This window comes from Aricia agestis, chromosome 20, assembly GCF_905147365.1.
Source record: "Aricia agestis chromosome 20, ilAriAges1.1, whole genome shotgun sequence".
NCBI classification, from domain to species: Eukaryota; Metazoa; Arthropoda; class Insecta; order Lepidoptera; family Lycaenidae; genus Aricia; species Aricia agestis.
The window spans coordinates 12,042,774-12,057,276 of NC_056425.1; the positions used below are offsets into that span (position 1 = coordinate 12,042,774).

At 35.4% G+C, this 14,503-nt stretch overlaps 1 protein-coding gene across 1 annotated transcript; it reads left to right on the forward strand.

Annotated features, from left to right (window-relative positions):
- The first annotated feature begins 1,303 nt into the window (after positions 1 to 1,303).
- Positions 1,304 to 11,271, forward strand: LOC121737442 (cuticle protein 2-like). Its single transcript, XM_042129120.1, has 4 exons — positions 1,304 to 1,312; positions 2,818 to 3,628; positions 9,342 to 9,436; positions 11,251 to 11,271. The coding sequence occupies exons 1-4, from the start codon at positions 1,304 to 1,306 to the stop codon at positions 11,269 to 11,271; spliced, it is 936 nt and encodes a 311-aa protein (XP_041985054.1).
- The last annotated feature ends 3,232 nt before the right edge of the window (positions 11,272 to 14,503 follow it).

A 14,503-nucleotide genomic window follows, 5' to 3' on the forward strand; every position in this document is an offset into this window, starting at 1 on the left:
TCCGAGTCAAGAGCCACGCTCTTAGCCACTGGACCACAGAGGCGTTTAACGAAACAAACGAGTACCTAGCCATAATCTTTGTTGTACTCTATTATTTCAAGCACAAATTTTTACTTCTGATTTGTAGTGCCTATAAGAATTAGAATTCAGAAGTAATAATTACATGACACTTTTTATTCTATTATCTATATTCATACTAGAATAGAAGCCAAAATACCAACAAGACATATAAGAGTATGACATGGTATTTCCCCTACAGAATATAAGGGGAATCCCAGCGCGCCATATTATCCCATCCCTTATTTATGGACTATGACTGTCCGGCGATGCTGTATATTTTAATTTTTAATTTTTATAGTTCAGGTTACAATAGGCTCTTTCAATCCAAGTACTGTTAAGAAGATTACCTATTGTTTAAGGTATCAATTAAATAACTTTTTTGTCGCTTCGTTAGAACATAATATTGTTACATGACTTTAACCTTTTTTGTTAGACTTTTTTATATTTTTAATATGTGGTCTAGATTTCATATTTTGGTGTTTTATTTTCTTTCAACATAAGTAGAATTTAATTTTATTACATAGAATATGAACAAGTGATGCATCTATTTGTAAAAAATCATAATATTCTGCGTATATATTTAATTTTAACAATTATTTGTAATTTCATCGTTGCGGCAGTAAGTTAAATTAAAAATTTTATTTAACAGTCACATTTTTTTTAATGAAATAAGGGGGCAAACGAGCAAACGGGTCACCTGATGGAAAGCAACTTCCGTCGCCCATGGACACTCGCAGCATCAGAAGAGCTGCAGGTGCGTTGCCGGCCTTAGGGGATTGGGCTTCCGGTAAACTCACTCACTCGGCGAAACACAGCGCAAGCGCTGTTTCACGCCGGTTTTCTGTGAGAACGTGGTATTTCTCCGGTCGAGCCGGCCCATTCGTGCCGAAGCATGGCTCTTCCACGTATAAAAATATTATAATATTTATAATAATTAAGTAGTGTTTTCTTATAAGTCTTAATCAAACTTATAAGTACTTTTACCACTATTTAGTAATCTGTATTCTGTACTTACACTAATTTAAAGCTTAATTTAAATTAATCGACAATACGTCTAAACCAATTAATTGATACCAATTTAATTAAAGCTATATAAATACGCTATTTTCAACCTTAATGCCATACACATAAAGAACTCATATTAAACATATGAGATGAGTATGTTGCGAGCTTTTTCATAGCTATAAAAACAGAATGTCGTTTAAAAAAGCTGCAGTGTGCGTCGTTCATCGGAAGCGGCAATATGAATTTGGTAATTTTTTTGTAGTTTTTGGTAGAAAATTTGGTACAAAAGTTGGGTAGGGGAAAGTGAAGTTATGTTTGGTACAAAAGTTGGAGTTTGGTAGGAGAGTTTGGGAAGTGCCTGTGGAAATTGTGAAAGTGTATGAATAGTGCTTTTCGTGTGCTTCGATATGAACTAGCCTATTCCTATATTCAAGTGGAGGTGGCCTCACAGAAACCTGGCGTGAAAGCGTTTCGTTTCTTGTAGTGTGTACGCAGGGGTTGGGAATTCTGAATACCGGGATTTTTAATATGATCTCTATTGTCGGGGATACCTAAATTAGATGTTTTGTGAAAATATAATAATTAATAATAATTTGTGATTTGCACGAGAACTTTACACTTTTTGTCTTTGGGATACCTGCCTGCCTAGCATACGCCAACGAGATATCTCACTCTCGAGATAATAAAAAAATACTCATCTCATAATGTCAAAATCTCGACAATATCTCGACAAAACTCTATAAAAATGTGTTATTTCGATGATAGATCTACGCGAGAAAAAATGTTTGTCATGCTAGGGTCAATAGAGATGAAGAGACAAACCATTAAACATCGAGAAAACATGTAGAGTGAGATCTCGTTGGCGTATGCTAGGCACGCCGAATAGGAAATACGTCTGCCCTTTTGGTGGTTTTGTTCAATAGGAAAGATATTATATAAATTGCTTACCGAGCTTTTACCCTATAAGCTCGTCCTGGCTACATGCAAAAGTTTACATAAACATGCATGATGCATTCATTTTAAAAACTAATGTCTAGACTCTAGTGTCTAGCGTTATTATCAGTTGTGAGATTAGTATGTAATAATCTATTTTATTCATAAACATTACGATAACTGCATAAATCAATATAAAATTATTTTCTAGTCCATTATAAATACCGAAACCGTTTCACTAGATCGAGATATTATAGGACGACCTCTGTGGCTCAATGGGTTGAGTGTGTGGCAGGCGGCAGCTCAAACCGGGTTCGAATCCCGCCGACGGAACAAAAAGTTTTCAATGTTTCCAGGTTTGGATGTGCATTAAATATAATAAATAATAAATAATAATAAAAAAAAATAATAAAAATGTTTTATTCTTCACACAACAGGAACTTACAAGATAATTAGGTACATGAAATATTATATATACTCAATAGCTAAATCTTTGTGTGAACTGGAGCCTAAACTAGGTGACCCTGTATTTCAGGACTTCAGGTTCCACCCGCAGATACAAAATATGTGTATGATATAATAAAAATCTTAAATATACATATATTGTATAGTATAAAAGTATTAAATATAATATTTCCGTTATCTGGTACCTGTAAAAAAAAATATATATAATTATTTAGTATAGACTTGAGACATATTTTTTTTAATGTCAAGAAAGGAAAAGCTTTTTTATGCAAAATATACTAACTATTCATGTTTGTGTTTGAATATCTATAGGGATATGTGGGCTTTAAGTAAAAAAATATTGTTTCCTTTCAGGTGGTCATAGCCGCGTGCTTCGCGGTCTGTCAGGGTGCGAAGCTGAACCGAGGGTATCTACCACCGGAGTCAGCGAAAACAGCCGGCGGTGATGGAGACATCCTCCAAACACCCTTCAGATCCCAAGAACCACTCCAGGACAAGAGCCTACCCACACGCCTTCCAGTAGGAAGCTACGTCAACGAATTCGAAGGTGTGGTGATCGACGCAGACTCAGCTGGCACCAGAGCGACACATTCCGGTCTGGGTAACCCCAGAGAGACATACGGATCCACTGACTCCAAAGTTGGTGAAGCTGCGTTCAGGGAGAGCATTTTGAATGCAAATAAAGGTGTAAACAAACAAGGTGGACAAAATGTGCCACCAAATGTAAACGCAAATAATGCAAAAAACAAACAACATGGTCATGTATTACCAAATGTGGCTGGAGTGAGACAGCCTCTATTACAACCAGGAGGACATCAAATACCAGTGCTGGAAGCGGAAAGATTCCACGCATCAAGGGATCGCGCATCCAACATAATCAATTACCAAAACGATATAGGTATAACAGATTTTAACTACGCCTTCCAAACGGACAACGGGATTTCTGCGGCGGAAATCGGCATGGCGATGGATGGGGTAAAGTCTAAAGGTGGTTACTCCTATACTGGTGATGATGGGCAGGTGTATACCATCTCGTATACAGCAGATGAAGCCGGGTATAGACCCCAGGGTTCACATATACCGACCCCACCGCCTATACCCGCAGAGATTTTGAAGGCTCTGGAGCAGAATGCCAAGGACGAAGCTGCTGGCATTGTTGATGACGGTAAGTTTTTTTTCTTAATTATCGTTAAAATATGTTGAATTCGTCAATAAGGTAAATAGAGGTTTCCCGGTGGTTTTTATTAAAAACTATCAAAGTTATTCACAGTTAATATTTTTTTTACAAGAATACAATTTTTATATTCAGTCAAATTAAGAGAAAAGTCATTTTTTTTTTAATGAAATAAGGGGGCAAACGAGCAAACGGGTCACCTGATGGAAAGCAACTTCCGTCGCCCATGGACACTCGCAGCATCAGAAGAGCTGCAAGTGCGTTGCCGGCCTTTTAAGAGGGAATAGGGTAATAGGGGAGGGTAGGGAAGGGAAGGGAAGGGAATAGTTGAGGGTAGGGAAGGGAATAGGGTATTGGGCCTCCGGTAAACTCACTCACTCGGCGAAACACAGCGCAAGCGCTGTTTCACGTCGGTTTTCTGTGAGAACGTGGTATTTATCCGGTCGAGCCGGCCCATTCGTGCCGAAGCATGGCTCTCCCACGTAAAATTTAAATTTAATTTAAATTAAATCAGTAGTTTATAGTACGGGAGCCCTAGAACATTTTTACTATTACTATCAAGCTAATTTTTTGTGAGTAGCTTCGTTTCGATAAGGCGAACTACATTTTTATTTGCGAAAAATTTTGAAAGTGGTAGGCGGTAGCTAACAGAAATCGAAAGAATTTTATAGTTTGACTTGATGGTCCTAAAATATTATGGATTGTTCTATTTGTAGGGCAATGTTAAATTAAGTATATAACTATTAACCTATCAATATACAAAAAATCAGCTTGTTAGGGTTCCGTTTCAGGGTTCAGTAGTCAACCAAGTTTTGTTGATTACAGAACCCTATAACGGAACCCTAACAAGCAGATTTTTTGGATATTGATAGACTAATAGTCATTTAATTTAAGAGTAACATTTTCCTACAAATAAAACAGTCCATATTTTAGGACCATCAATTCTAAGTATGAAATCGTTTCTATCTCTTTTAGCTACCACTTTTTTTCTCTAATAAAAATGTTGTTCGTCTTATCAAAATGAAGTTACTCACAAAAAATTAATCCTCCCGTAGTACTCCCGTACTGTTACTAAAACATAATTAATTCACAATGAACATTAACAAGCAAAAATGATTATTTTTATATATAATAGCTGTTGCCCGCGACTTCGTCCGCGTGGACTTCAGTTTATAGCGCGCGATGTCAACAAAATTGGTGTCAAAAGCTTTTATAAAAAAACCCTGGTACCCCTTAAATCAATACAGTTGTGCAGTGTGCACACAATAAGTATTTCATTTTTTTATATTAAACTTTATACTTTATGCCAAATTTTAAAGCTTATTTAGCCCTCCAATTACACAGCTTTACCCATAAACTATTTATCATTGATAGATTTAAGGTTACGTCACTGCAGATAAAGTACTGAGTTATTTAATACCGTAGAATAGATATAACAATCGAAAAAAATCGTAACTTAAAAAGATGATACCACGTCTTATAGAAAGACTTTTGAGCAAGCGTCAGCGCGATGTAGAAGACGCACGGCGCCATCTATTATGAATTGTTGGAACTAACTTAATTTGAACAAATTTACGCATTTTCACCCCCTTACAACCCTTTTTTCCAGTAAAAAAGTAGCCTATGTCCTTTCTCAGGCTTTAGACTATCTGTATACAAAATTTCATTACAATCGGTTCGGAAGTTTTGGCGTTTGGCGTGAAAGCGAGACTGACAGACAGACAGACAGACAGAGATACTTTTGGCGTTTGGCGTGAAAGCGAGACTGACAGACAGACAGACAGACAGAGATACTTTCGCATTTATAATATTAGTATAGATTATGTGCACACTGCATAGCTGTTTTTGGGTATTTTGATTAATTAAGGGCCGCGCTACACCGGAAGCACTTACCAGGGTATTAAAAAGTTTTTAAATTTGACACAAATTTTGTTGACACCGCGCGCTATAAACTAAAGTCCACGCGGACGTAGTCGCGGGCAACAGCTAGTATTATACATAAAATATGTTTAAGATTTTTGAAATTTTATTTTAATACACATCCAAGACCCAGGAACATTGAAAACTTTTTGTTCCGCCTGCGGGACTCGAACCCAGGACCCCCGGGATGAGCGCTGGCCACGCGCAATGCGAATTCATTTTCATCGAAATTTTCATGGAAATAAGATATTTTCCCACATCAAAATGTAGCCTATGTCCTTTCTCAGACTCTAGAATAACTGTATACAAAATTTCATTGCAATCGGTTCAGTAGTTTTGGCGTGAAAGCAAGACAGACAGACAGACAGACAGACAGACAGAGATACTTTCGCATTTATAATATTAGTATGGATAAGCAAGAAGGAATATTTTGGTAGATTTTTCACACAATTATTAACACTTAATACGGTTCCCTTTTTTCTCCCATTAAATATAGCCTATATTCAGCAGAAATAGTGTGGATTAAAAAATATGCATTAATACTTCTATCGTGCATCGGCATCGTGGGTATCGCAGACACAATAGATCTTCAATTGTTATGCTGGCAGCCGGCTGCCGCTATTGGAGATTTATAGTTAAAGAAATTAATTAATTATAATAGCAATCAAAAATAATAGTCATTCAAAACTTATTTTAAAAAGTTCTAAAAATATTACTTTCGTAGTCATAACTTTTAAAGCTTTTTTGAAATTAGGATTATAATAATGAAGCACGATAGTCTATATCAAATCAATAAAGCAGCACCCGGCTGTCGCATAACTATTGAAAATCTATTGTGTCTGCGATTCCCACGATCGAGGTAATATTTACGTGGACTCTCCGGGCGAGTCTGTGGCACTGATAATTAAATCTCTCCCCTACCGCACGCACACCCGCGCATCGCGCCTTGACGCCCAATTCGCAACGTGCAGCAGAAATCGTAATATTTTAATTTCGCCATAACATTAAAACCAAACGTCCAATTTTAATCATTCAAAGACCGAATATTATCTACATTAACTGTACTTAGTGATGAAATAATTTATTTTTGATAAGGGTCAATAGCATGATTTAAATAAACGCATTTAAATATAGTCCAAAAAAAATTCTAGATTTTTTAATAAAAAAATGGTTATTGTGCCTCACTCAACATAGATAGGTATAGTGTGTCGCGGACTTTTTTGTTGATATTTAAAAGATCTATAATTACTTAGAACATTTTATGCCTCTATCTTTTATAGTTTAGGCAGCGTACGCAAAATAAGTAACTTTTCTGGTTGATTTTTTAAACCTTGCGTCCGAAAATCCCAAATATCTTACGGAACCTTATATTTTTCCAAAATAAAAATTAGCCTATGTTCAGCAGAAATAATGCAGGATTCCAATGGTAAAAGAATTTTTCAAATCGGTCCAGTAGTTTCGGAGCCTATTCGACTCAAACAAACAAACAAACAAACAAACAAAAAATCAAATCTTTCCTCTTTATAATAGTAGTGTAGATGATCATTATACGTATTCAAATCAACATGCGTTGTTTTGCCAACCGAAAAGTATAATTATTATCCGTGAAATCTCCTGGAACTTAAATAGATGAGCGGTGCTCAAGTCCATTTGAGTGCATATTTAAAGGCTGTTGACCTTAATTTTTACAAAGTGATGAAAGAGTTTGTTATTTTGTGATTTTTACCTTGTTGGTTGCCATATTGATATTATTTTTATTATTTTAGTTGACTAGCATTAAGGATAGCTGATGATTAATGTTTGTAAACAAACGTTTACAAAAATTCCTAAAGTAATAACAGCTGGGTATTACTAAGAGCTCTGAAAGTTACGTTATTACATCATTATAATATTATTTCTGTTTGATGAACATTATAACATAGGTTACTTAATATTATGATAAATAATAATAAATATAATATTTCCTCAAATGAGTAATACAATAGATTTTAACGATGATCTATAGATCTTTGTGCTTGACCATGAAAATGATTTTAACAAATTAAAATTATTTATCTATATTGTTTTTACAGTTTCGACATAAGTTAGACATCAGCAATAAATTATAGTATGTTTTTTATCATTTTAGTATAATACATACGAGATCCGTTTAGTTTTTGTGGGAAATTTATGTTTATTATCTTTATTGTGGTTTGCTCAATAGGCTTTTAAGGGTTCCGTAGCCAAATGGCAAAAAATGGAACCCTTATAGATTCGTCATGTCTGTCAGTCTGTCTGTCTGTCTGTCCGTATGTCACAGCCACTTTTCTCTAAAACTATAAGAGCTATACTATTGAAACTTGGTAAGTAGATGTAGTCTGTAAACCGCATTAAGATTTTGATACAAAAATGGAAAAATATTAAAAATTAATAAATAATAGGTACAACTGAAACAAAAAAAAATCATGTTATCTATGTGTGTGGGGACTGGGGCCGTATCTATGGATAGGTCTTCAAAAATTATATTGAGGTTTCTAGTATATTTTTTTTTACCTGAATAGTTTGCGAGAGAGACTCTTCCAAAGTGGTAAAATGTGCGCCCCCCTCCCCTAACTTCTAAAGTAGGCATACTAAGTCTAAAAAAATATATTATACTAGCTGTTGCCCACGACTTCGTCCGCGTCAACATAGTATAATAACAAAGATGGATAGTCCGCTAACAAAAATGAAAAAAAGTAAAATATAACCTCCGCTTTTTGGAAGTCGGTTAAAAAGTAGCCTAAGTTACACCTTACTACATCAGCTATCTACCAAAAAAAGTCCCGGCAAAATAGCTCCAGCCGTTTCAGAGATTAGCCGGAACAAACAGACAGACAGACAGACATACAGACATAAATTGTAAAAAATGTTGTTTTGGTGTATGTATCGTATATAGATTCATATGCATGTAGTAAAAAACGGTTCTTTCAATATTACAAACAGACACACCAATTTTATTTATATGTATAAATGTATAGATGTATAGACGATAATATACATTACTATAAAAACTACCAACCAAAATTGGTTTGAACGAGATCTAGAAAGTAGTTTTTATACGTCATAATTGGTAAACCTTAATTTAACTTTCATTAAATCAACTGAAATATGAAAATAAATCAAAATCCTTTTAATTTCATAAAAATAAACCTTATTGCTGCTGCGAAACCCTTCATGGGCGAGTTCAACTCGCACTTGGCCGGTTTTTTCTTTATAAAATGGGTGTAATATACCGGCAAACGTTGTTTTGTCATTAACGTTATTTTGTGTTTAAAAATAATACAAATTTATTTTAAATCGATCCAGTTCAGGAAATTGGCAACAAGCACGTGACACGAGAATCTAGTTAACCCGCAACTCCGTTGGGCAGAAATTCTTTACCTCGCGGGAACCTTAACTTTTTCCGGTATAAAAGTATCCTATGCCCTATCCCGGGACTTAAATAATCTCCATACCAATTTTCAAGTAAATCGGTTGAGCATTTTAAGCGTAAAGAGGTGACAGACAGACAGCCAGAAAGACAGGGCGAAACACTTTTATATTTAGAATATTAGTATAGAAATAGTAAGATTACAAATACTAGGCGACTATTCTTGAGTATGTATTATGTCTATGTTACGACCACGATATAGATATTTTTTAGTTTAAGCTCGATCATTACTTACTGCTCTTTGTTGAAAGACACTTTCGATCTCGAAATTGTTAAGTTTGATGTATTAGCTGATCTGAGGCGTTGACAAATACTCACTTTCCCTTTTGTTCGCAGGATCATACGACGCCAAGAAGTACAATACGGATCGCACAAAAGGCAATAAACCAGACAACAAGCATAATACGTTCGAGAGAAGACCTGCCTTTAACGTAATCTCCACCATTAATCAAAACAGTCAAACAAACAAACCGAATCGAGATGAAGATAATCGGAGTAACGGACAAAACCAGTTCCCTAACGTGAACCCTCAGTATACAGTTAACGATAAACTGATAAGTAACTTTACTAACATAAGGAACCAATATGAAAACGAGTTTGATGTTTTAACTAACAATAAATTCAATAACAACGGACCCATATCTAATTTCAAAGATCTCGATGACGCCACAAGTGGTGGTAAAAATCAATCGCAAAATGTACCGCTATCTCAACAAAAACTTCAAGATAAAATCGAAGTTCCAAATTCTAACGGAAGACCTAACTCTTATCAAGCTCCGATCTCCGCGATACAAAACCAACAACAAAATAATCAGAACGCCTTTCAGACACAGTCTCAGATTCAATTCAGACCAAATACATTCCAATCTATCAATGGAGTCAATAATAAACAGCAGGCGCTAAATAAACCAAACGGTTTCGTTAACTCGAATAATTTCCAATCAAGACCAAACTCATATCATACACAGACGTCAGGCTTAGTGCAAGAACAACAAAACTTCAATAAAAAAGGATCTATTTTCCAAACTCAATTCCAGAATAACTTCAACGCAAATCAGCAAAATCAGCAATCTTTCAGTTCCGGTATTAGCTCAACACAATTTAACACAAATAGTCAACAAGCTAATAAGCTTAATAATAATTTACCAAATCTGACATTTAATAAACAGGGTAATTCATTTTCTAAGCAAACCATACCTCAAGCAAAACCCAGTTCATATGATGCAAGTACACCGAACATCAATCAAAATCAAGTTACTAATGTTGGTAATTCGTTTTCAACTGCAACTCAAAATAGACCAACCTCATACGATGTATCTATTTCCGGATCAAATACAGCAAATCAAAAGCCCACTGCCAATCTAAATAACGTATTTTCCAACCAAATCGCAACTCAAAAAATACCGATTACTTCTGATGGAACATTTCAAAAGCAACAATCGATAGTGAACTCAGAAAGTTTGCTTTCAAACCCAATTACGCCTCAGTCAAGACCAGCTTCATATGATGCATCAATTACTAAATATATTCAAAATCAACAGTCCATAGCCAATTCTGGCAACATACTTTCTACCCCAATTTTGACCCAGCCTAAACCACAAACATCTTTTAGTGAAGCGATTCAAGACCAACAAAAGATTGGTAATTTTGGTAATGTTTTTCCAAGACCAACTCAGGCTCAATCAAGACCAAGCTCATATGATGTATCAATCGCTGGAAATAATATCCAAAAACAACAGTCGATAACCAATTCTGGCAATTTCTTTTCTACCCAAATTTCGACTCAAGCAAAACCAAATTTACAAGCATCTACAAGTGGAATAATTCAAAACCAACGACATAATGGAAATTTCGGTAATGTCTTATCTAGCCCGACTCAGATTCGAGCCAAACCGACCTCATTTGAAGCATCAATCACTGGAAATGTTCAAAATCAACAGTTCATAGCCAATTCCGGCAATATTTTATCCACTCCAAATCCGACTTCCGCGTCTGTTAGTGGAACAATTCAAAATAATCAAGAGAATGGAAATATGGGCAACTTATTTTCTAGACCAATTCAGACGCAAGCAAGACCTACCTCATATGAGGCATCATCAGGAAATATCCAGAAACAACAGTCCATAGCAAATTCGGGCAATATCTTTTCCACCCCAAATCAGAATCAGGCAAATTTACATGCGCCTTCAAGTGGAAAAATTCAACAGCAACAACAGAATGGAAATTTCGCCAATTTCTTTTCTAGACCAACTCAGACTCCGGCTAGACCAAACTCATATGATTCATCAATTAGTGGAACATTTTATCAGAAGCAACAGGTAACTAATAATGATGCCTTTTCAAAACTAACCACGATACAACCCGGACCTACTTTAACCACTTCGAGTGAAGAGTTCGTGACGACCGACAACAGCTCACCGCAACAATTCACAGCTCAAGGAAAGCCGGGAAGCCAATTTTCCAACTCTGCTAATTCCGGACAGTCATTAGACGGACAATACGAAGGAGAACTTTATGACTATCCTAAGCCTGATACAAACTTAGCAAGCGGTTCACCGGTTACTGCAAACACTCAAAAGCCTAGCTTTCCAAAGCCATCAACGTTTCAACCTAGACCAAATTCATTCGACGCATCTTTCACTGGAGCAATTCAACAACAGCAACAACAACAATATTTTTTTAATTTACCTAATGTGAATCAATACGAAAATAAGGACAATGCAAATAAACAAAATGAAATGACTGACAATCAAGGTGTTACTTCAGCTCAATTTATAGATGTTAGTTCTCAACATGTCACACCAGGTAATAATGGTGCTTTCAACGGGAATACAGGAGGGCTGTCTTTTAATAATCAGGACAATATATTTTCCAAACCTACTCCAGAAAGGACAAATTCACAAACAATCACAGGAGTAAACAAACAGCAACAATCAAATTATGTCCATAACGCTAATAAATTTCAAGATAACCTAAATACAAATCAACAAAATCAAGAAACCTTCACTTCAGGAGTTACATCAGTCCAATTTTCGAATTCTAATTCTCAACAAACAAATATAGACAGCAATAGTGCAAATGGCAATAATAAAGTAAAAACGGAGGACACGATGACTGAGGGAGGAATTCAGCACCAACAACCACAAAGCGTATCAGATATTACAAATCAATTTCAAAATGAAGAAAGTGGAAATCAGCAAAACAGTGAAGGTGTTACCTCTACACAATATAATATACAAGATACCACTGAGAACAACATTAATGTACAGTTCAGTGATTCACTAAGTCAATTTTCTTCAAACATACCAGCTAGTCCCAATTTTGGAAGTTCATTTGTACGACCTTCACAAAGCTTTGGTTCTCGTCCGACATTTTCAGAAGTAACATTCAATGCCCCAACCAGCAATGATAATGAACATAAACATAATAAAGGACTAGTAGCTATTTCATCTTCAAACTTAGACAATGATGATTTTGGATCAAACTTCTTGCATAAGAAATATTCCATTAAAAAACAGCAGGAATTAAATCATCAGGGATTTTCAAACTTTCTTCAGTCTAATAACGTGGCGAATGCGCCAGTTGTATTATCTTCGAATTATAACAACCAGTATTCAACTGCGCAACCTTCCTTTGGATTTTCCAATCTAAATTCTGGCAGTAACGCTTATCAAAACTCACCTCTACAGTTGCTTTCATCTAGTCAATTAAGCCAACCTAATCCAACACCACAAACATTTGGGGTAACTGGATCAGATAAATTATTTACAGCTGCACCGTCAAGAGTTTTATCTACACCCAAGGATATGATTGAAGTGAGCCAAGGAACAAGTGGCATAACGCAGGCGTCGATTTCACCATTCCCCTCACTTGCACCATTTTCTAAAGATTCGGGTAATTCAAATTCAGTATCCCAAACTGGCAGTTTATCGTCGCAAGCAATTGGATCTTCTTTAGGAGTGAACTTAGTACCGAGCCATTCACAAGAAATCAACTTGGGATTAATCCTTGGACTCGGTAACACAGGTTCATCAGTGAATACACAAAATCAGGGTGAGGTGTACGAATATCCAAAACCAGAGTCAAATTTACCCAACCCAACTAAAGCTCCAGAGAAGTCTGATCTGACAAACAATTCACCTTCCACAGTTAATAGCAATAGTCAAATAGAACTAAATAATCCTATACCAACTATATCTTCCGAAATACCACAAAACACAAAAACGGAATCAGGACCAAAACGACTTCCATCCAGACCAAATATAATTTCCAGTAGTTGTTGTTTTTCTTCACAAAATACCGAAAGTAGCAAAAATAGCGATAGTACTGGTCTGAATTCTGATAGCAAGACAAGTACATTCCATAACGGTAAAGAGGAGTTTGAAGGTCCCAAAAGTCCACAAACCTATGATGAAACGGGCTACCATTATTAAATATAATTTAACTGTAGATTTAATTATAACTTGTGATAAATAGGAATGAATTGTATTCAAACTGGAATCATTAATAGACAAATAATTATTTCAAATAATTGTAACAGAAAGCATTTATTTGTATGAATAATGCCATTATCTGATGCACACAGACACATTCATTATTTTACTGCAATTTAATTAATATTTTGACATAATCTCCATTTATCTTCTGTCAAACGCATCACTAAATAAATGTTATTAATTTATTATGTACCATCGAGGAAATTTATTCTTAGGCAGTTGACAAACCAACGTCATTTGGTCGGATCGTGTCAATTCAATATGAGCTCTGTCGGCTGGCCGTAACGCGACCAAACTACGTAGCTCCCCCTGTCTGCCTAGGAATTAACTTCTCTGATAGCACTAAACAATTAATGTATCTGAGTGCGGCAGTGAATCTTTTTCTTTGTCAGATGATTTAAGTAAAATCTGCAGAGGTTGTAAATTGTAAAGTTACAACTGACACTTGTTTATTATTATTACTTGTGATATATTATAATGTACTCAATAGGAATATTGTAATGACTAATGTAATTTTAATAAATTATTATTTTATAACGAGATGTTTTTGTTTAATTTACGAATTATGTTTTTGCACAGCAACTACATATAACCCTAGAAAAATTGTGATAATAATTTTAATTAAATTTATAAATTTTTTAATTAACATTAAATATAATTCAATTATAAACAGATCTCAGTATAAATAACTAAACGTTTCTACTATGAAATGAACCAGAGAACGAACTGTCGAATCCCTGATGTTAAGCGATGGACGCTGTCCATGGACATTGGACACTCGCTCCTTAGAGGCGTGACAGGACCTTTCTCTTCGAGTTTTATGTTCCAGATCCTTTAAATAAAATAGACGAAATAAAAACTAAAACTTCTAACACTAATGCCACTATCATTCTCAGTTTCTAGGTTTAACTCAACAAAAGCGTTGTTGGACGCCGGATTTCTATGAGACCGCGACCAGTCAAGCATAAGAAAGGTACTTCCACATTCAAATGTATATTAAAG

Bases quoted from the DNA above. Each gene is read 5' to 3' on its own strand.
- LOC121737442 (XM_042129120.1), top strand. The intron at 3,629-9,341 runs GTAAGTTTTTTT...TTTTGTTCGCAG, and splicing joins TGCTGGCATTGTTGATGACG to GATCATACGACGCCAAGAAG. The intron at 9,437-11,250 runs GTAATCTCCACC...TTTCTTTTCTAG, and splicing joins AGAGAAGACCTGCCTTTAAC to ACCAACTCAGACTCCGGCTA.